At 54.9% G+C, this 22,580-nt stretch overlaps 2 protein-coding genes across 2 annotated transcripts in view; one reads left to right on the top strand and one right to left on the bottom strand.

The window, feature by feature from the left end:
* The window catches only part of LOC130513690 (cadherin-6-like), a 32,376-nt gene extending 26,059 nt beyond the window's left edge, over positions 1–6,317 (top strand). The window contains exons 7-12 of the mRNA XM_057012606.1: positions 1,466–1,719; positions 2,697–2,833; positions 2,925–3,046; positions 3,211–3,328; positions 3,411–3,662; positions 4,091–6,317. Of these exons, the coding sequence (XP_056868586.1) occupies positions 1,466–1,719; positions 2,697–2,833; positions 2,925–3,046; positions 3,211–3,328; positions 3,411–3,662; positions 4,091–4,593 (1,386 nt within the window). The 3' untranslated portion in view covers positions 4,594–6,317. The remainder of the gene's footprint in view (positions 1–1,465; positions 1,720–2,696; positions 2,834–2,924; positions 3,047–3,210; positions 3,329–3,410; positions 3,663–4,090) is intronic.
* A 301-nt stretch (positions 6,318–6,618) lies between these two features.
* drosha (drosha ribonuclease III) overlaps positions 6,619–22,580 on the bottom strand; it is a 50,677-nt gene continuing 34,715 nt past the window's right edge. Inside the window, 9 exon segments of the mRNA XM_057012605.1 lie at positions 6,619–7,120; positions 9,107–9,776; positions 9,778–9,820; positions 10,962–11,065; positions 12,119–12,201; positions 13,176–13,317; positions 14,134–14,239; positions 17,589–17,746; positions 19,370–19,414. Coding sequence (XP_056868585.1) covers positions 9,666–9,776; positions 9,778–9,820; positions 10,962–11,065; positions 12,119–12,201; positions 13,176–13,317; positions 14,134–14,239; positions 17,589–17,746; positions 19,370–19,414 — 792 coding nt within the window. The 3' untranslated portion in view covers positions 6,619–7,120; positions 9,107–9,665.

The following is a 22,580-nucleotide window of genomic DNA, read 5'->3' as shown; positions in this document are numbered from 1 at the left end:
GGCTTCTCTTTGGTGTCCGGGCCGGCGCCTTACAAGCCTCCTCATTACCCGGGCTTATCTTGAGGGAGGCTTGTCCCGCTTTAGCTCCTTGCTAGCCGCGGGGCTTCAAAGCCGGCAGACGTTTGTGGCGGTGACGCGGCCGCTAGCTCAACGATCCTCGACCCGGAGGCCGGAGAAAACCGCTGACTCGCGCTTGGTTATTATTCGGAAAAGCGCCTCCTTCCGCGTGGAGTTCCGAGCTTTCGTTGGCTGGTTCCGACCGTCGGAGCGGCGGGCTCCTTTCATGTGTGCGGTCGGCAGCCTCGGAGACGGCGCGCTCTGATCCAGCTGCTCCCGCTCGCTGCCTGGCGAGCGGTCATTAAAATGCACCAGTCAACAATTATTTCCATCAGCTGAGGGAAGCCTTCAGCGGGAAAAAGGCTGGAAAAAAAGAAAGATGAAAGGAAAAAGCTCGCCAGCGACCCCCAAGTGGCGGCGGGAAACACCGGCAACGGCGGCGGAATCTGGCTGCTAATCAAGTCCGTTAATTACAGGATCTAAGATTCCTGCGTGGGGAGCTAACGCGCAACAAAGCTAATTTAGCTCCAGTTAGCACATGGCTAAAATCAAACCGTTTAGCAGGAAGTTCAATTAAAGGCTGGTTTAGAAAGGGTTAATTTCCAAAATACATTTACACTTAAAAGTCAATTTAAAAAGCTAATGCTGCCACTGCTAGCCAATCTTAGCCACTGCCAAACATTAAGCGTACCTAGCTAACATTGCTTCCAATAATTCTGTCATTCCTGAACGTTTTGCAAACATACAAACGCTAAAACTATCAGCTAACGCTAGCGGCCAACGCTAGCTGTATGTGCTACCTGCTGTAACTTTATTTCTAAGCCAGCGTGTGACTCATCCTCTCGCTGGTCGCCAGTTTGGACGTTATTTTCTACATGTAGCCGCGTTTTATCTCCATATTTGGGCCCTGGCAGAGAAAACGAGATGTTTTATCTCCAGCCCACACTCTCCATCATGGAGCCACCCTGCGCACTTCCTCCGTCCGTTTGCTCTAATCTGATGTGCTGATCTCTTCATTTACCACCGAAATTCGAGCGAAATGAGCAGATGTCGCCCGGCCGGCGCCCGCCGCCGACTCTGATTGATTGTTTCGTGGAGTGTGGCGGAGATCAGGAAATCAAAGACGGAGAAAGCAAAACGTCTCGCCTGGGTTGTTTAGCATAAACGCTCAATAAGAGCAGGAGGAGGCGCTCCTGTTAGCTAACTTCCTGGACATTTTCCACACAAACACGTCTTTACTGAAGGTTAAATGACATTAAATAATGATCACCACGGTAACCTACAGGTGTCCGTCAACTGTCTCGTTAGCAACGGCGAACGAGGAGCGCTTTAATACATCAAATCCGACCTGATCTAGTTAGCCGCGGCACAAACCAACGCTAACGGAGATTCCCTTGTTTCGGAACAGCCTCTGGATTTCGAGAAGAAGCACCAGTTCGGCCTCCGCCTGCAGGTGGAGAACGTCCACCTCAACCCGCGCTTCTTCTCCATGGGGCCCTTCAGGGACGAGGCTAGCGTCAAGATCACCGTGGAGGACGTGGACGAGCCGCCGGTGTTCGAACGGCCCAGCTACATCATGGAGGTAAAAGAGGACGCCGCCAAGAACACCGTCATCGGCGCCGTCAGCGCGTCTGACCTGGACGACAAGCGCAGCCCCATCAGGTACGGATGGCTTCAGCTAGCTCGTTAGCCGCCTGTGTTCTATAAAGCTTTAGACCACGTCGGCGCAGTTCCTGGAGAAGCGGCTCGTTATCCGCCGTCCGAGCCGAGCCCACTTCCACGACCTCGCTCGCAGAGATCCGGCGAGCGTTCCATTATGCGGCGGTAATGGCGGCGAGGCGCGGCGTCGACTCTTTTTCAAAGACTTTCTTCATTTTTATGGCGCGCTGAGGGAGTCGCCTCTCAAGGTTGAAGTTCCAGTACTTTATTGCTGGTGTCAAATATGATATCATTCTCCTTTATCGCTCGTCGTCAGGGAGGTAGCTACCCGGTGGCATTTAAAGCTGCGCGGCGAGGGGGGGGGGGCGAGGGGGGAGGCCTGGGGGCATCCTGGCGCGAGGGAGGCGATCAGATGGTTATCTGAGCTTCCAGCCCTCGACAACGGCTGCAGACGCGCACGAAAATATCTCCGGGTGGAGGAACGTCGGCCATAGTTTGGCGGTAAAACTCCCGACGGTTAGCGCCGAGTGCTAACGTCGGTTCCTCGTGTAGCAACAGGAGCTCCGGGTTCACCATCTCCCTGCAGGGGCTCTTCCTTCTCGCGCCGGCCCTCCTGCCCCCCCCCCCATTAATCACACTGATGTATTGCTGCGGTCGGAGGGGCGCGGAGAAACAACACGACTGGATAGCCCGTCGGCTCGCTCGTGAGAGGGACTTGGATAGATTTGTCACCGTAGGACGGCCTGTCCGAGAGCGCTAGGCTGTGTAACGCGCTAAAGCATCGAGCTAATGAGAAAAAATAGACTCCCGGTCACACGGCGCCGCGCAGGACTTTGCCCCCCTGGAAAATGAAACCAGGCTGACTTGCAGGTACGAGGAAAGCTAGCTGAGGTTAGCGGCGAATAAAACCCCACCACGATGGAGGGAAACAAACCCCGCCCACTCTGCTAGTTTACCCAGAATCCTCCATTCCTCCGTAGGTACACCATCGACTGGCGCACTGACATGGACAGAGTGTTCAACATCCACTCGGGCAACGGCTCGGTCTACGTCCTCCGGGAGCTGGACCGCGAGGAGAACGCCTGGCACAACATCTCCGTCATGGCCACGGAGTTCAGTAAGTCCCCGACCTCCGGATGTCCCGCACATCCGGTTTAGCTTGGCTAGCTTCAGCGATCCCGCTCACCTCGCCTCCCGTCTTTCCCCAGACAACCCTCAGCAGATCAGCAGGGTGCCGGTCTTCATCAGGGTGCTGGACGTCAACGACAACGCTCCCGCGTTCGCCGCCAATTACGAGACGTTCGTCTGCGAGAACGCCAAGGCTAATCAGGTGGGCGTGGCCGTGGGAATAAACAAGACCCTCGTTAGCGGCAGCGCAGGGTCTCATTAGCTCAGGAGGAAAAATGTTTTATTCCGTTGCTTCCTGCACGCCGCAGCGGCGCCGGCGTCCTCCGGCTGGCGTCCGAGTTTCTTTACCTGTTCGCTCCTTTTCAGAGGATTCAAACCATCGGCGCCACCGATCCCGACGAGCCGCTCGCCGGGCACCGCTTCTTCTTCCGAGTGGCTCCGGAGGCCGCCGGGAAGGCTAACTTCTCTGTCCACGACAACAAAGGTAGCGCGGCGTTAGCTAGCGACCCATGGTGGTGGTGTTTGTTTATCCGCCGCGTCGCCGTGGTAACCACTATTCTTTCCAGACAACACGGCGTGGATCCTCACCCAGAGGAACGGCTACAACAGCCTCCAGAAGAGCGTCTACCACGTCCCGGTGGTCATTTCGGACGGAGACTTCCCGATGCAGAGCAGCACCAACACCCTGACGGTCCGAGTGTGCTCGTGCGACCGCGAGGGCAACATGAAGCTGTGCAACGCCGAGGCGCTGACGGCGAGGGCGGGCCTCAGCACGGGCGCCCTGGTGGCCATCTTGCTCTGCGTCATCATCCTGCTCAGTGAGTCCAGCTCGGGAACGGCGGCGGGAACGCAACCTCCGCTCGACATGTTCCAGGCGTGTTAGCTAATGCTCCGGACAGGAGCGCGGCGTGTTCTCGCCACGCTCCCCCGGGACCTCGCCATTAAAAGGCGTGCGGACCCGGTTCCCATCTTTAAAGATGCATCGGAGGTGAAGAAGGCGGCGTCTGTTAGGTCTCCGTTAAAGACGACCCCCGACATTTAGCTCCTCCCAGCTAACCGAGGGCGCTCAGATGCTACGCTAACGCCGTCCCCAGCGCCGTTTGCTTTTATTAGCTAGGGCGAGTGATGCATTATGCATCCGCTCTGATCTACAAAGTCCCCCAGCATCAGCGGCGCCCTGCCGACGCCTCCAGGCTGAGGGGCGTGGCCTAACTCCAGAACCTGTGTTTCTGTCCCCTCCCCGCAGTGATCGTGGTTCTGTTCGCCGCCCTGCGGAGGCAGAGGAAGAAGGAGCCTCTGATCGTCTCCAAGGAGGACGTGCGGGACAACGTGGTCAGCTACAACGACGAGGGCGGCGGCGAGGAGGACACGCAGGCCTTTGATATCGGCACGCTGCGCAACCCCGAGGCCATCGAGGAGAGCAAGCAGAGGCGGGACATCCTCCCGGAGACCTTCTACCCCCCCCTCCGCCGGCCGGCGCCGCCCCCGACCTACGACAACAACGGGGACGTGAGGGACTTTATCAGCCAGAGGCTCCAGGACAACGACGGCGACCCCACGGCCCCGCCCTACGACTCCCTCGCCACCTACGCCTACGAGGGCAACGGCTCGGTGGCGGAGTCGCTCAGCTCGCTGGAGTCGGTGACCACGGAGGGCGACCAGGACTACAACTACCTGAGCGAGTGGGGGCCGCGCTTTAAGAAACTGGCGGACATGTACGGGGGCGAGGACAGCGGCGGCGAGTCCTAACGGCGCCGGCGAGGGCGGGCGGACGAACACACTTCACGCCGCGGTGCTTCCGGGACCGTGACAGGAAGCGCCGCCGGGTCGCCGGTTCAACGCCGCCGGGTCGACCATTTAGGCTTCGTGTGTCCAGTGTTAGCTGCGTTTTGGTTTATTTCCTTTGGTTTTTCCGGCTCAACTGTCGCTCCCGTTTCTAGTTTTTTTTTTCCAAATCTTGGAGCTTCGTGGGAACTTCGGGCGGCGGTTCCGCACGCCGCCGCTCACGCCGGTGTATTTTCAGTGTTTCCGACAAAAACTCGCTGCGTATCGTGAGTTCTATCTTAGCTTGTGTCCGTATGGTGATGCTACAATACGCTGTACAGATGTTCTGACCCCCCCCCCCCCCACTTCTGCCTCCGAGGTTCTGGTTTCTAGGCGGAGCGTCGGCTGCAGGTCCGATAACCAAATACCGTTGTGCTGAATGTCGTCAGAACCTTCGTCTCCCTGCTTCTCTTTGCCGCGCAGATCTTCTTTCTTTTCTCGGAAACACGGATGAAAGCGGGAAAAAAAGGAGAAAAAAATGCCGGTTCTGCTGGGACGTTCCCGTCCTCCCCACCACGGAAATGTGTCACGGAAGACCGGGTCAGAACCGCGCCGGTAATCACGCCGGGCGCATTTCACGCATGAGGCCGCGAACAAACGGGGGCGAGAAAATAGATCCACCAGCGGAGTGATACACAACCAGCGGACGCCCCGACCGCGGAACGCTAAATTCCAGCTATGGGAATGCGCCACAAATCAAAGGCCACCCGTGTTTTCCCTGAGAATTCCGGCAGCTCTCCCGGCTCCGGGCCGGAGCGCGCAGCCTTTACACGGCTGATTTCCTGAGGGACGAGCAGCCGTTTCCACGAGGGGTTCCTGACCTTTTTGCGCGGCGCGGAATCAGGTTTTCCAACGCAGAGGTGTGTCCTCGGCTCAGAGAGAAGGTCAGGACATTATCCCGCAGCGGGGAAGTGCGAGAGTTCGGCCCGTTAATGCGATTTGGGAAAGGAAAGGAAAGGAGGAAAAAAAAAAAGCAATATTGTCAAATTACGGTCCTGGACAAAGAGTAGCGATGCTAAACTAGCGGCGTTAGCAAAGGCCAAACGGCGAGGAGGCTGACATTCATGGAATAATTACCAGAACCCTAATTCTCCAGCCTGACAGGAAGAATCGCTCCGCGGCGGCGGCGGCGTTGGCGACGTCAACATTTTTATTTATTTTTGTTTACTAGCTGGTTGGCAGCTTCCGTTGTGTAAGTGGCCATTTCAGACGGCGGCGATAAGCATTTAACGTGTTCCGGAACCCTTCGGAAGCACAGGAAGGCGACGGCGCCGCTCACCAGAACCACCTCTCCTCCGCCCGGTGCCGGTGTCTCGCGTGAGCGCGGCGTTCCGAGGGTATCAGACGGTGTCGCCGGTGATGTCGTCGTCGTCCAGGTACAGTAGCTCCGTGGTTGTTGATGTGTAGACGCTGTCGGCTAACCTCCGCTAACGGTACGTTATGTTGGTGACAGTGTGGTTCAGCAGTGGCGTTATTGTCAACGTAGAAGCTAACCGGGAGGTTTTGGTAGTGTTACAACCCCCCCCCCCCACCCCCCACCCCCCAAAAAAAAGAAAAAAAAAAGTCACGGCCATTCATCGATCTGCTTTGTAAAACGTGATATTTTGTACTGAATATTTATATGACACGATTAAATATCTTCAAAAATGTTGCCGTGTGGTTTGTTTTAGCGACGCGTCGGCTAGCGGGCGGAGGTGTCAGGCGGTAACGATCCTCATTACGGAACCGGATCCAGAGGCGACTGGAGCCAGATTGTTAATTAAACAATCTATAATTAAGATCAAGCAGGCAGCCAATCAGATTGGGAGAAAAGCTGGTTTTGAGGATTGTTGGATGAGTGGCAGATGTGAACAGATGTGGCGGAACGATTACGACCGACTCCCGGTTGTTTTGGGCGCGTTAGCGCCGCCGATTCACAGTTAGCATGAAAAAACAAAACCGACCCGCAGAGAGAAAACACAGAAATCCAAACTTTATTTACATTATTAATGAGCTCCATTTATTTGACGTGTTCAAGTGTCTAAAAGATCCGCAATAAAAAACATCTGAAACGAGCCGATGTGTTAATTTAATTTGTTGATTGGCGTTTGCTGAGCGTTCCGTTGCATGATGCTGTTCAACCAATCAGGAGGAGCCACGTGCGGCAGCCTCCGACCAGCTAATGCTAAAATGTAGCGCCGTTCACGGGCGTTCCCCCGCTGGAGCCAATGAGAACCTCCCCGAAACAGGAAGTTCGTCCACAACTCGTCCCTCTCGGGGAGACGCTGAAGCTAACGGCGGCTAACGGCGTTCCGCTGACGTCCCTGGGAGCGAAGGCGCCGTCACTTCCTGCAGTCCTCCTCCTCGTCGCTCTCCCTCTCCTGCTGCTCCCGCTCCCGTCTCATCTCCTTCAGCTCCTGCCTGTATTTCCGCTCGATGAAGCGCTTCTGATGAGCCATCTGCGGGAAGTTATCTGGCGTGGGGGGAGGGGGGGGGCGGGAGACGGAGGAGAACAAATAAGGAGGGGAAGGGGTGGGAAAGACAAGGTCAGCGTGGGAGCGGGGCTGAGCACGCGCCCGCCGCCGTCGTCACGGCGAGCGGCGGCTGTCGCTTTGAGCGAATGAGGGGAAACATGGCCGCCCATATTGCAGCTAAATTACCCTCATGTTGTTAGTTCACTAATAACGAGGCTGCGTGGAGAAATTAGTCGGGCCTCGTTTGGTTCCAGCGCGGCGCCGATGAGATCTGATAACATAATTACAAGTTCTGAGATCTGCGCTCAGACGGCGCCTCCGATACGGGCATGTAGCTAACGCCCACGCCACGCCTGGAAACAGCGCCCCCTGGTGGCTCTGTCCACGGCTGCCAGTCCGGATGGAATAAACAAGGACTTTTATTTAATTCCTTCCAGGAGTTTAACGGCCCCTGGAAGCGTCCGGAGGATCCTGGAGAACATGGAGAGGAGCCGCGCTGCTCCGAAGGGTCTTAAAAGGGTGAAAGAATCCACCGGACGGGGGGGAAACGCGGCCTGGATCAGGACTCTGGCAGCTCCAGGAAAGGCCTGAGCCGTTTGGATGTATATTTGCCCCTGCCCCAAACATGGCGGCACGCGTCCCCCCGGTCCTACTGCCCCCCCCCTCCCGGCTGCCCTCCGCCCCGCATGTTTGTGCTCCCGTCTCTTCCCGGTCGGGGCCTTGGTTAACATTTAATTCCGGCTTGACGGATACAGGCAGGAGACTGTCAAAACAGGAGCCATCAGACGGCGGCGTGCGAACAGGCCCGAGCCACCGGCGGATCAGGCCCGGCGGAGCTCAGATCTCGACCCGCCTAACGAGCTCTGAGCTGTCTGGCTCGCCGCGGCGCCGTCTCGCGTCTCTGCGGCTGGATCCTGTCTGCGGCAGATACGAGGAGACAAAAATGTTGCGCGGAGAGTCAAAGCGCTCCGGATCGTCCAGGAGCCTTTAAATAAAACATGGAAATGGATCCTGACAGGTGGGATCCTGCGGAGAGGAGCGCACGCCTCTGCGGCGGCGGCGTGGCCAACAAGACGCTCCGTGATGGATGGCGTGACACCGAGGCCTTCGGAGACGTCCTGGCCGAGAGGCGGAGTCAGCAGGCGCGTCCACCTGAACCCTCGCAGGCGGCCCGTTTTGGCAACAGCGCCGGCTGAAGCCGGCGGCGCCGGAAAAAACGGCGCCGAGATCAGTCAGCGCGACCTGAAACCGACGGTTACGTCTGCGGATGAGAGAGCGCGTCGGGCTCGGCGCCGAGCTGGGAGCTGCTTAAATGAAGTGACAAAGTCAACGGGAATGCGGGGGGGGGGGGGGGTGCGAGGGGGAGGGGCGTTTCCAGCCGCCGAGCTTTAAACCGCGTGACCTTTCGGCGGCGTCGCTAATCTGCTCGCACGAAACGGCAATTTATGAGAGAGGAAATGTTCATTTACTCCCAATGAGCGTCGATCAATCATGGTGACGGGGGGGGGAGGGAGCGCACGCGTGCACGTGGAGAAGGAGAAGGTTCCGTCGTAAACAGATTTAATATTTAAGGGAAGAGAAACTCTTTTTCTCCCAATAAGGTCACATTTGTTTGGCCCAATCGAGGTCACTTCCTGTTTGGTGAGAGGAGCAGCGGCGTGATCCTGCCTCCATCTTTAATATCACCTTATTCAAATGGCGCCTCGACCTCGAGAGCGCCTTAAAGCCGTTTGTCGTCCCTGAGGAGCCGCGGCGGCACAAACACGACCGAGCGGGAGCAGCGGACAGACGCGGTCGGGGGGGGGCGATGGCGCCGCCACACGCGTCCACGCCGGGCGAGCACTTCAAACGGCCTATATGTGCCGCCGCTCCTTGACAGCCATCTTGAATCCTGTGCAGCCAAGGCTAATTTTCAGCACTGAGCTTGTGAGGGCTTACGTGTGTGTGTGTGTGTGTGCGTGAGAGAGAGAGAGAAAACAACTCACATTTTTCAAGTGCATCCATCGCAGCTCCCATTTCTGCCTGTTGGATGCTAGATTAGCGTATTTTAAGAGCAGAGAGGAGGAAGAGAAAGAGACGTTAGCATATCGTCCTCTTTTAGCGAGCAGCCGGAATATTGAGCGGATTATCCGGAGTGCTTTATTCCTGTTTGGAAAGACGCCCTTTGCCAAACAATCGCAGGTAACACAGAGCACATGTGAATAAAGGGAGACAGGTAAGCCTATTGGCGGCTCGGCGGCGGGTGCCGGCGCCGTCGCCGCCTGCGTCCGCGGCCGTGTGATCGGCGCCCAGCAGCGGAGGAGGCTGCGAGCTTAAGTCATGTAAACACAAAAACAGTAAGCTGTCAAAGATCTAACGGGGGGGACAAACTTATCGGCAGCTTAGAGCAGGAGAGCGGGGGGGGGGGGGGGGGGATTTCCACGCCGCGGCGGCGGCGAGATGTTTGATGGATTTAGGCTTCATTTCTCCGCAGGTTTACTGTCGGCCAACCCGAACCCTCCTGGGTTGAGGAGGCTCCCAAACCACCTTTCCCTGACCCGATCGCTAAGCAATCGATTGATTTCCTTCTGGGGGGGGGGCGGCCAGCGACGGCGTCCTCACCTCACCTCGGGCCTTGCCGCAGCCGATCCGGTCGCCTTTGAAGTAGACGGCGACGTGTGTAGGTGCGAGCGTGCGAGGGTCCCACCGTCTGCAGGGTCCTGCGAACACAAACACACACAGGAGTGAGGGGGGGGAAGCTCCATCTCTGTGGGGACCTCGCTGACAACACCGCGCACGTGTCTGCAAATGTTAACATTAGCATAAACATCGCCACGCCGGCGCTGCCAGTCACCTGAATTATTCACAGACAATTTACTTATTTCAGGAGACGCATCTATTTTTAATGCTCTGCGGTCACTTATGACACGTTATCAATAATTCACACACACACACACACACCACACACACACACGCGCTTTCCCCCCCCAAACAGACGGATAGACACGCCGCTGCTGCCGTTTGTTCGTGGTTTCTAAAGCGTCCTTTCTGCCGGGCCCGTTCCTGGGCCGCTCTTCCAGGGGTAATAGAGACCGGGGAAGTGCTGGTCGCCGGGTCAGGCGGAGAAAACGGCGTCCTCGGCCGAGAGGGCGGAGATTAGAGAAGAAAACACATAATAGCCGCCGCTGCGGGGACGGCGCCGCTGATTAGAGGCAGGGCGGCACAAATGAGCGCTCCCTCTGCAGCGACCCTCCACCGCCCGGCGCCGCTTGACAGTTTCCATGGCGACAAAGCGCAGCGCTCCACGGTAGCTTTGAAAAGCGTTCCGTCAAGCGACGCCCTGCTCCTTGACCTTTTCGCCACACGCGAGGTCTCTCTGGGCGTGTTTACTCATCACAACAACGGAGACCTTTACGCCGCTATTCGCCGCGCTCAGGGTCCGGCGGCGAGCGGGAACAGCGGAACACGGCGGCCGTCCGCTCGACGCCTCGAAAACCTGAAAAGCGATTGTCCTCCCGGACACGTGCAGCCAGGACGTCCTTGGAAGTTTGGAAACCAAATAAATCACATTAAAGGTGGAAGTTATGTGACAGAGACCGTTTAGAACACACACACGCACACGCACACACACACACGCGCACACACACACACACACGCACGCACGCACGCACGCACACACACACACACACACACACACACACACACGCTAGCATAGGAACGTTGGCAGGATTTTCCATGGAAACCCTCCTAACAACACACTTCCAGGCTGATTCCCTGTGTCGACGCCTCCATATTAAGACCCGATCGGGGGACTTTTTTCCCATTTGTTCGGAAGCGGCCGGGAGCGTTTCGGGGTCTTACTTGTACAGCGGGATGTCGGGCTCCTTGCCCTCCGTCCTCAGGGTCAAACAGCACTGCTGCAGCTGAGACTTGGGGTCGTTCCAGTCCTGGTTCAGGATGAACTCCTGCGACGCACAGAAGGAAACCGGGAAACGTGAGGAACAAACGGGGAGGAAAGCTTTTATCCCACTCTGGTTGTGACCCGCTGAAGCTTTCTTCCCTTTAATCTGCTCAGTATTTTTTCCACATGCGCTCCATCTGCGAGCACAAATCACAGCCTACTTAAGACAAGAGCCGATCCCGGTCCAGATGTAAAGAGCGTCGGGAGTCTCCCAGGTGAGCAGCCCTGATACATTTCTCTTATCCGGGGGGAATTCTAAAAGCCCTTCCATTAACAAGGAAGAGGCCTCATCATAAAATGGCTGAGGTGGAATCCAGAACTGTCCGCTCCTATTACTTTTCTACAAAGAGAGCTTCTCCCCCCCCCCCCCCCCATTGCTCCATCTCGAGCTTTCCTATTCCTTTCCTATTTTTCCTCCCCACCACTTTGCCTCTCTCCGGGGGGCATCTACACCCCGACTCCTTTTGCCTTGAGCTGAGAAAGGTGGCGGTTCTGACGGGAGAGTGGGGTACCGACCCCCCGACCCCCCTCCCCCAAGAGAACATGAGGCGTTTACGCCTCTTGTTTTATTTTTCCGTGCCGCCGTAATTTCCATCCAGCGGCTGCGGGAGGCTGTGAGCGGAACTGCGGCTGTTTTCCAAACTTTTCCCTCTTGCAAGTGGAAATGAGGTCTGGCTCCCTAACAGCGCCGGCGACGCAGAGCCCAGTTCTGGAGGGTTCTCCCCGGGGAGGCGCGCCGAGACAGCAATTACACCGGTGCACCGGACCACTGCGACATCTCCAGAGCCCGGGCTCGGGAAACCGGCCCATCCCAAAACACTTCCCCTGATTTGCATCTTGATGGTGCTCCAGCCATTTGTCCAACCGGTGGACGCACAAGTGGAGCACATTAACGGCACCAGGGTTTTCGGACCAATGGAAAGGAGGCGGCCCGACTGGAGGAGGCTCAAGTCTCCATGGTGGTCCAGCTCCTCTCCCTCCTCCGTGAGGCCAGAAGCCGCAGGAACGCCAGGAAAGGTCCGCGGAGGCGATCCGAGGCCGGAACGTGCCGACTCACCTTGAGCCGAGGGAAGAAGCAGACGTTCATGAAGGTGTGCACGTACTCCAGGTCCTTGTCGATGTACAGAGCGGCGATAAAAGCTGCAGAGAGACGGAGCCGGCTATTAGTTTATGTAACAAAGGCGCTGAAGTGCTCCTCTCCCGCGCCTAAAGTAAATAAAACATTTAGAAAGATATGAGTTCGGGCCGCGCGCGGCGAGGGACGAGGTGGAAATAAAAGGAAAATACGCTTGCGCGCTTTTTTATTCCATCAGAGAGGAAATTGGTAAAGTGAGAGCCAAACAGGGTTCACGGAAACGGCCCCGAATATCCGCCATGAAACGGCGCGTCGGGCTAAATTGAGAGGAACCGGTGAAAACAAACGAGCTGAAAAAGATTTAAACCCCCCCCCCCCCCAAACAACCCCCCCTTTAGGCTCCCTCTTCTATTAGCTGCCAGAGCATTTACTCATCTCCATGATGAGGAGGGTGAGGACAGGAGGAAGAATAATAGGTAATATTTCAGGGCCCACAGTAGCTGCAGGGCACCACTGCTCATATGCTGCAGCGCTGACCCCTCCCGGACCCCCCCCACCCCCACAGAACCTTCAAGGTTCGTTTGAAAAGCAAATGATAGAAGGCACGGCACCGCCGATGAAGGCTGGCCCGGGAGACGCGGCGTCGGGCTTCCTTCCCGCCTGACATCTCCGCCGCCGCTCCTCCACAGCGCCCCCTGCTGGCCTGTTCTACTCACGTTGGCTCTCCGGGTCGGTCCGGCTGATTTCAAGGCTGCTTTAGCTTCAAAGCTAGCGCTTGATTTCTCATCAGAGTCATTTTTCCTTTGACCAACTTCTAGCAAGCAGACCGACCAAAGATGGCGTCAACAACAGACGGCCGCTACAAAAACCGGGCTCATTTCTGGGGCCTTTTTGGTAAAAAGCATCAAAAGAAAAACACGTGTTCGGTCGGGAAGTGTCCAGCTTTGACATCGAACGCCAAAGGAACAAGGAAATCAATACTTGATCTTAATGCAGCCTCTTAAAAGAGAACAAAGGAAGTTTAGCGACATTCACGTACACTCCAGGAGGTCGGCCAGAGTCTTGGTGCGGAGGACGACGGGTCGTTTGGTCTTGTCGTTGGTGATGGCGAACTCCTGCATCCCCAGCTCCTCCGCCACTTTGGCCTGCGTGCGGTTGTTGACCAGCGAGCTGCGAAGAAGCTGCGAGCACAGCGGGAGGCTGCGTTTACACATCGAAATAAAACCCCCCGAATGGAATAATTCATCAAACAAAACAGGGCAGGAAACGCGGCGTTTAATATTGCATCGCGACTCGGCGCTCGGCGGACGGCGACGTGTTCGGTGCATTCGCAACTGTGGGAAAGAAAAACGGAAAACATGTTAAATATAGCCACGAGAAGGGGAAAACAACTCTGTTCAACTGTCTCCTGTCTCGCTGTGATGTGTCCTCTTTAACGCACGCACACACACACACACACACACACACACACACACACACACACACACACACACACACGCGCGCACTCACACTGGTTGAATAAGCACTTTTTCGGCCTGAGCTGAAATCCATTTCAAATGCTCCTGGTCCTGACTCTTGGGTATCGGCATCGCTGCAGCTTTCAGCAGGAAGCTTTTAAACGAATGACGTCAGGACTTCCATCTGGAAGGAGTAAATATCCCACTGACAGCTTCTTCTGTACTTTTCGGGCCAGCGCGAAGCCTCCCGGGTCGCCGACAGTCGGGCGCTCGATTGAAAGACGGCGAGCGGCGTGACGCTGTCAGGCTCGCTCTGTTCGAAGTGTGATCGGTGGCTTTGTAGCGTGGTTACGAGCCGCTCGCTAACACGGCCGCCTTTTTCTGACAGCTTCAGCTGACAAAGGTGTGTAATCGAGACCCGCCGGGCAGGTGAGCTGGCACCGGGATCGGGATCGGGGTCCTGTTTTGGGAATTCTGCTCAGGCACACGTTTAAATGACAAATGGGATTCCACCCATGCGGATGTAACGCCGGATCTTACCGTTAAATGTCCTTCGTGGTGGTCCGGGAAGTGGATGAAGAGGTATTCAGTGGCCACCAGCTGCATGATGGAGTCTCCCAGGAACTCCATCCTCTGGTTGTGGCCGCTGGACAAGGAAGCAGAGGCCGATGATCAGAACAGGAAGTGGAAGGAACCAACAACAAACCTCCGGTAACTTCCAGGAAACTTCTGAAAGCCTGGAACCCAGCCGCTGCCGCTCTCCCCGGCAGTGGAAGGCAGGTCATTAATTAAACAGAATTTTAGATTAGCATTGCAGATGTGGGCTGGTGCCGTGCCAGGCAGGCAGGCAGGAAGCGCTGGGTGGATGGTGGGGGGGGGGGGGGGGGGGGGGGGCACGCAGCAGCGGGGCACGTATCCACCTAAAGATGTCAGGACTTCACAGGGCTGCGCAGGCAGGAACTGACATCAAACGCAGCAGAGGTTCGGGCTTTATTGTCCGACTTCTTCTGAATTTTAAAGGCTGCGGCACATTTGACGGATGAATTCAGCTTTTCCACCCTTTAACCAGATCCGATTTCCATCATTTTACCTTTAAAACTCGATGTTCGGATACAGCGGACGACCTTTCCCGGGGTAAAACTCTTCTTTTCTGAACAGCGGTCTCACTTCCTGGACGTGGCGCAGCTGTACCCTCGGTGTCGCTGCATTCCCACAATGCAATGCAGTTCGAAATGCTTCGCTTTGATCTGGTCTGCGTGGCATCAAAGCGATCGACCGATTGCAGCAGCGGCGTGTAAATATTGATAAGCTGTCCCAGAGGAGCGGCGTGATGGTTCTGGAACGCAGAGCACTCACGGGCGTCCTGACTCTTCTTTTGTGATTTCTAAATATTTACTTTCCCCGGAGAAAACCATTAGTGATGGAGAGATACCCGCGTGGCTGCCCGGCTAATTTATTTCAGTGTTTTTCCCGCTCTCACGCAGCAGCACAACGCTCATAAATCATCAGCTGCCGGCCTCGGTTTTCTTTACAGGCTCAGGGGGAAAAAAAGGCGCCCTAAAAGTCCGGCGTGGTGCTCTTTGATGTGAGCTTTGATGAGCCTCGGACTTGCGTCAAGCACAGTTTTGGACGTCAGGAGGCTCGGCTGCTTCCAGAGAACCAGTTTAATAATCCGAGTACCAGCGAAGGACGCAGAAACATATTCATCGGCGCTCCTCCTCACATCTGGGCGCCATTAAGATGGAGGACGGCGCCCGGTGCCCAATCCCACATTAAAAATAACCACAGAACCTCTCAATTAGAAGACTTTGAGAGGCGGGGGAGGGGCTGGGAGGAGACGAGGGGAGGTTCGAGCTGTTGTTGGGAGCCCACTCTTCCAGCCAATCACGTGCTGGGAGGGGACGGGATCAATGGAGGGACAGGAGGAGGACAGGAGGAGGACAGGAGGACAGCAGAAACCCAACGCAGCTGTGGAAGCTGAAGCGCGTGTTCCTCCTTTATCCCAAACACCTTCCACAGCCCCAGCGTGGCGGCGGAACCGTCGCGACCCCCTTTTTTTGCCTCGCGTGCTCCGACTGAGGGTGCGAACGTGGCGTCTGCTGCAACCTGCTGCGGCGTGTTGCAGCACGGCGGCGGCGGCAGAAGAAGAAGAAAGCTCCGCCAGATGAGACTAAATGTCGCAACATGAAAAGATCGATGAAATCTAATGAAATTTCAGACTCTTTTCGTTGCGGTAAACAGAAGACGAACGAAGCGGGGAGGTTTCCCCCCTCTGCTTCTTGCATCAGCCTTACGGAATCCTTAAGGAAAAAAAGACGGAACGGGCGCTCTGATCACCAACCGACCTTCCAGATGTTTACCTGTCCGGAACTATCCAGGAAACCAACGAGAACTGTCAGGAAAAGGTGGAAAAAATGAAAAACAAACTAATGGCAGAGAATTATTGTGTGTTTCCTCTTGTAGGTCAGCCTGTCCCCCGGGCCTGAGTGAAGCGGGGGGTCAAAGGTCAAACAGGGCCCGTTCTACCTTCTGCTCGGACCTCCCTCCCCTCTCCGCGCCGCCCGTCTGACCTACTTGGGGATAACCTTTGGTTCTTGGGCAGCTGTTGCTCTGCTCCGAATTTCCAGTCAGCCGGCCGAATCTGGGTCGACCGGCCGGCGCCAGGCAGCAAATTAGCCTAAAAATGTACCAACAGGTGCTGTTGTTTGATGATAACGTTTAATCTGGTTTGATCGCAAAAGCAGACGGTGATAAATTAGGATTAATTTAATTAGATTTTGGACGGCACAGCGGTGGAGGCCAGGAGAGGAAGCCGATATGCAAATTCGCCCGGCGCGCCCGTTCCCAGCAGAAATAATTCCATGGAGAGTCAATGGTGATGTCACACCCCACCCAGACAGGAAGAAGGACGTCCTCCCGTATCACTACTAGCGTGGTCGTCCACCAGGAAGACTCGGAACATCAGGATGCAGCGGCTATTTCGCCCTGATGTTGCTTTGTTGTCGTGGATATATTTCAGCTCCATTAGCTAAAATTTTGAAGCTAACTTTTCCTGGGCTCTCCGGTTGTTCTTTAGCATTCCCTGCCAGCGTTCCGTGCCTGTTTATGCATCTCTGCTGCATTTAGCTGCAGGAAGCGACTTCAACTGGGCGGGAGAGAAACACGGATATCAACCTTGAGCTGGAAAGTCCTCAAAGTAACACCCAGCAGGAGACAACCCTGCAGACCTCTAATCGACTCCACCGACCACCAGAGAAGAGGGGTTTGACATTAAAGTGATGGATTAGAAGATACGCAGCAGTGAACTGTATGTGTTGAGGTGCGTACACCACACACACACACACACACACACACACACACACACACACACACACGGTGCAATGTCCTTGTGGCAAACCTAAGCAAGCAATTACAGAGTGCAGCCTGCCAATAAGATATCAGAGGTGTGCTGCCAAGGCTAATTTGCTTTAGCTGTCAAACTCACTATTGTGTTTCATTGTAAAGCTCCGAGGGATGATGAGCACGTAGCACTCTCACACTCCAAGACACTTTAAATTGGAATGAACCATGTCATTACTTAGCTACATCTCCATAAAACAAAACAAGCCGGGTTACGGCGCGCTGGCCCCGTGACCGCGCACTTATTACAGCCAAGAAGTTCTCTTTCCACTTTTAAGGAGCTTTTGCGAGAGTTTACACGTCTGCTGGCTATTGAGAAAATGTCAAAGAGGAAGCGGAGATGGGGAGAAGCATCACAGTCAGATGCACCAATTAACTGGAGGAAAGCAGAGGAAGTTATCTGCAAACACGGTTATGTGGTCCAACAAAAGAGAACGGCACCTTGTTTCCCATCAGGCAGTGGGGCCGGAGCCCGGAAAACCAGAAATATTCCAAGTTTAGGCGTTATTACTGCACAAATCCCCTTAAATCCCCCCACTATTCCCTTCCCATGGAGGGTTGTGCTGGCATCAGAACCACAGCACAGCTGCACTTACAGGGTCAGATGGTTGAATCCCACAGTCCTCAGGGTGAAGGCCCGGGCCAGCAGACGCACGTGTGTGAACAGAACCCCGATGGAGCTCTCGAACTGGGTCAGCTTCTGAAGGACGGGAGACGTCTCGATCAGCTGCCGGTCGGTCTGCGGCTCCTGGACCTGCAAGAGGGGTTACCGAGGTTACCTGGTGAGCGGGTGAGCGACGCACTTTTAAACAGAACCCTCATCGCGTCAATTAACGCTGGTCCAAACTGGGCAGAGTTTGTGCTGCACAGGGGTCAAAGGTCGAAGCAAAACGCGGAGCTGGCGTCGTTTGTCTGCGTCCATTAGACAGGGGAACGACATGCCAAGGAAAATATGCACATAATTAGGCCATTGGAATCATCTAATTGGTCTCGGTGTGGAACAACTATCGGATGGACCAAAGAAAACGGAAAACACTGATCCAGAACTTCTGCTGGACGTTCAAACGTTGACAATTATCCACTGGATCCGCAGCGTCGGAGCAGAAACAGTCCCGTCTATTCTGAAATGACAGTGGAGAACAGGTTTTCTCCTGATCTTAGATGTGCAGGGATGATTGTTTTGGGTTTTAAATAGGAAAACGTGGCATTTTAATTGGAGCGCCGCCGGTGATGTCATGCTTCAGACGTTCGGCTGCTTCTCCCGTGGTTCATTAAGGAAAGGTGTGTAAATGTCACCCATCACCACTAACAGCCTCTGACGAGTTCAGCGCTCGCAGGCCGCTGCTGTCGGTCGGCATGGCCGGCAGCAAGGCTTCAAACGGTGGTGGTGGGGGGGGGGGACGTCAAAACGGCGTTAGGAAAAACACTTTTGAAATGGCTTCAAAGCATGGCGTTGAGCCGAGGCCGGCGAGAGCGCCGCCGAGGCTCCCGTGAAGCCGAGAGCCGCGTCGGTACGCGTAGAGCCTGACAGCTGATGGAGGAGGAGGGATACGGAGACACGTTCTTCGCCCCCGCTGCAGGGTTTCTAACGTTTGCTCTGTTCTACCTCAGCTGTGATGGGGGTACCAGGCTCTGGGGGTGGCCCCCGACCCCTGAGGCTCTGACCCCTGGCTCCATGGTGACCCCCCCCACAGTCGGGGGGGTCGTCTGTTCTGAGCTAGGGTGGGATTAAAGTGTAAATAAACACGTTTTGTCTTTGTGGACAGACAAGAAGTGGTATTTGGGGGGTGGATGGGGGATTTGCAAGACTAGGCAAACACACACACACACACACACACACACGCACACGAGAGGAATGGAGAGAATAAACGTCTTAAAGACGAGTCCCAGAAGCTCACAAAGAAACACTTCCAGTACAAACACATCAGAGAGGAGGAAGATCGACGGTCCCTCGGGGGGGCATGTGATCCGGGACTGTAATGCTGTTACCGCATCTTTGATCCGTTTGCCCAAATCCTGATTTCAAACAAACACTGCTGACACGGGGGAGAGACGAGGGGGAGGAGGGTAGAGGGGGGAGAGGGGGGGGGAATCAAACAGAAGGAGGAAAGATGTAGAAGAAGAAAATGGAACCACTGAAAAAGCCGATTTGGTTCTCCACCGCGAACTGAGTGGAGCCCAGTGGGCCGGTGGTGGCTGCAGACTGGAGGGAGCCTCGGGCCAAACATCGAGCCCCCCCACCTCTGTCTGCAACCCACACATGCAACATGCATCCTGCAGAAGAACTTCAAAGACACGTGTCGCAGGAGCGAGGCGAGTTTTAATGAGACGCGTCCAGCCAAGATAAACATCAGTAATAAAGCGCCTGTGAACTGACCTGCAGGGGGTGTGGTGGGTAGTTGAGCCAGACCTCCCGAAGGCTCTGCTAACAGAGAAAACACAGAGATTACAGGGTGGGGGGGGGGAGACATGTCTAAGAATACATCAGAGAAAACAACGACAAACCCGGAATTCATAAGAATGTATTTACACTTCAATATTCGGCAATTCCAGCCTGAGATATAGATTTAAGGTCCAAGGACATTTTAGCTTTAGCCTTCTTCCGGCTCATTTCATCCAACCTGCCCAAGTGTGATGCTGAGACATTTAAATGAGCAGTCGTTCATTAGGGGAGAGAAGCGAGCTGCAGGTGAGACTTCTGTCACATTTGGGTGGATGTGCGAGATAAAAAGGGGCCCATCAAGCTCCAGCTAGCCGCAGCAATTCCTCCTCAACCATTTTCAATCATCGATTCTGAAGCTGCTAAAAGAGGTGGGAACAAGCTGTAAACACAATATCGACACATTATCAATTTAGATGTGAGGAAAGTGTTGGAAGCCACTGAACATCAAACAGGCTTCACAAGGCCGCCTTCGTTTAGAGGAATTAATGCTCCCCGTTCAATACAGGAGCGCTCTTTTCTGCCAATCCCTCGGGGAAATATGCCGCTCTTATGCAGTTCCAATATTTTCACTCCCGACTTGCTAACCAGATTTTTCCTTTTTTTCCCTGCTGCCTGCTGTTGAATCGGGTTTGCGAGAGCAGTGGGAGTGAATCAAAGCGGAGCTGCTGCTGCAAAACACAAAAACAACAGGCGCTAAGATGCTAAAGCCCTTCGGAGGCGACGGGAGCGGCCGAAAAACGGCTGTTGAGTCTTCGAGGAACGTCGAGCTAGAGCCGATTCCTGGAAGGATTTCTTAGCGAAGAAAGGACGGCCTGAAAGAGTTTCTAAATACCTTCGATGTAGAAACAGCAAATCTGAGCAGCTTAGTAGGAGTTGCAGTAATTTGGTGATTTTCGTTAGCTTGTTTAACCTTAAGGGTGTCGGGAACGGCGCTTTCATGTTCGCCGCTTCCTGTCGAACGCCGTCACATCCTCGGCCCCGATTGGCTGCTTTCAGGTGTCAAACAGACCCGAAGGGTAAATGGGTCAACATCTTATTTTCAGAACTGAGATCTGTGTATCGACCACCCACCAGGGAGCGGGGGGGGGGGGGGGGGGTGCTCTAGACACACACACACACACACACACACACACACACACACACACACACACACACACACACACACACTGGACTCACCAGCCTGTGGAGAGAAATACGTGCAAGATCAACATGTTTTTCCAACCGCGCTCACGAGTAGCCAGACGAGATCGAAGCGTGGAGGGGTGGGGGGGGTGGGGGGGGGACAATAGGCTGTGAATCAAGCTGTTGCCAAGGACAACGCCTGTCAGAAGGAGTTTTGGGCCTGGGGGTCTAATGTGGGGTGATAAACATGTAGTGAGCGCCTCTGCAGAACAGGATCACTCGTGTTTGAAGGGTTCAAAAACCCCGGTGCAGGGGCCGGGGGGGGGCCGGAGGGGTCGGTGGGGGGACACCGCCGGTAGGAGTGGCCTCATCTCGCCAGCCAATCCAGATGGCAGCCCGCCACCGTGAGCCCCCCATGAAAGATTCATGAGGGCGGTCGATACTGCTGCGCGAACGCTGGTCGGTTAACCGGAGACGGAGGTGGGAGCGGCGAGGACGTCGCGGGTGTCGAGTGAACAAGGAGCCCACTTGTGAGTACAACAAGTGTTATTCCTTCTGGAGAGGACGGCATCACTGTGAGGAACGTCGATACGGCTGCTAATGGGGGGGGGGTTGGATGAAATAAAGAAAGACAAGACGAGACGGGACGCGAAGAGCATGTGATCATGGATGGATCACGTGATCCGCCCACCTGCTGCACGCAGAGTTGAACAGCTAATGTCTCCATTACGTGACGACGAGGAGGATGATGATGAAGGCATTTAAGAATAGCTGCTCATGCCGATGCTGAGAAATAAAGGCTCTTTTTTTTTTAAACGGAGAGAAACAAACATGTTTACTGGCGCGGTGGCGGCAGGAAAGGCGCTTTCACATCGGGGAGGTGAAAAGTGGCTGCGAGAACAAATGTGTGGAAGTCAAGAAAGTTTAGGGAAAAAAAAAAAAAAAAAAAAAAGAGTCAAGCGCAGGTTATCAACACCTTCTGTAAGACTTCCAGAAACTTTAGTGCGTCTCTGCTCAGCTTTAGAATATCACTTTAGCTCTTCACAAAGGTTCCTGAACCTCTAATCAGAGTCGGAATATTTATGATTGGCTAAACACACTCGCCATTTAATTATAGCTGCCTGCTGCTGGAGGCTAAACAGTTTACGTCTTAATTGGAGGGTTTGTTTCCAGATGGGTGAAGACGCTGTGGACAGATGGACCGAGGAGGAGGTGAAGGCCCTTTTAAAGGCCTACCTGGATGAAACAGCCCGCCGAGCAAACGTCCACGCGGGAGAAGCTAAATGACCGTTAGCTTTCATTCAGGGGAGATTAGCAATGATCCAGTGATTCTTTTGCAGCATTCATCCCAAACTTTGTTCTTAGTGGCTGAACTGGTTTCATGTGGTGAACCGGTAACCGTGCATCAGCATCTCAGTCCCTCATCATCAACACTAACCGTGGCGCCGCCCTGCTGTGGCACGCGTCGCTGCGCCGCCACTGATTACCGCGGCGCCACGGGCTGCCAATCAATCCATCCGCGTGGTCGTGCAGCGGAGAGATCGAGAAAAGATCGATGGAGACGTGAAAGGAGCTTCGACCTGCTGCAGTTTTCCAGGTCACCCTCCAAAACTGGGAATCCTCCAGTCTGGATTTATGCTCTCTGGGGCCGGTTCTATTTACTTTTCCCTATATTCCGTTGGGATCTTTAACGGCCGAATGGAAAAGAAAAGAAGACCCCGACCAGAAAGGTTTGTTCGAGATTCATAATTCCGTCAGAAGTTTGCCGATGTGGTGATGTTGTACTCGAGTGAGGGGGGGGGGGGTGACTGGTGGAGGACGGAGGAAGGAAAAATTACATACATTCCAATTAAGAATATGAGACCGTCTTTAAGTGTTCCAGGAAGTCCTAATCAATGATATCGGATGATCAAAAACACTTCACACGTGCGGATTAAAGCCTCTGTTTGATGGCTGCTGCAGAAGAATGAGAGGAGACGGATGAAGCTAAAGTGAGTGACCGTCCCAGCGCCATGGTGACCGT

The sequence above is a fragment of the Takifugu flavidus genome, chromosome 17 (genome assembly GCF_003711565.1).
Source record: "Takifugu flavidus isolate HTHZ2018 chromosome 17, ASM371156v2, whole genome shotgun sequence".
Taxonomy (NCBI): domain Eukaryota; kingdom Metazoa; phylum Chordata; class Actinopteri; order Tetraodontiformes; family Tetraodontidae; genus Takifugu; species Takifugu flavidus.
Note: the sequence above shows the minus strand (reverse complement) of the source record. Positions and strands in the feature narration are given on the sequence as shown.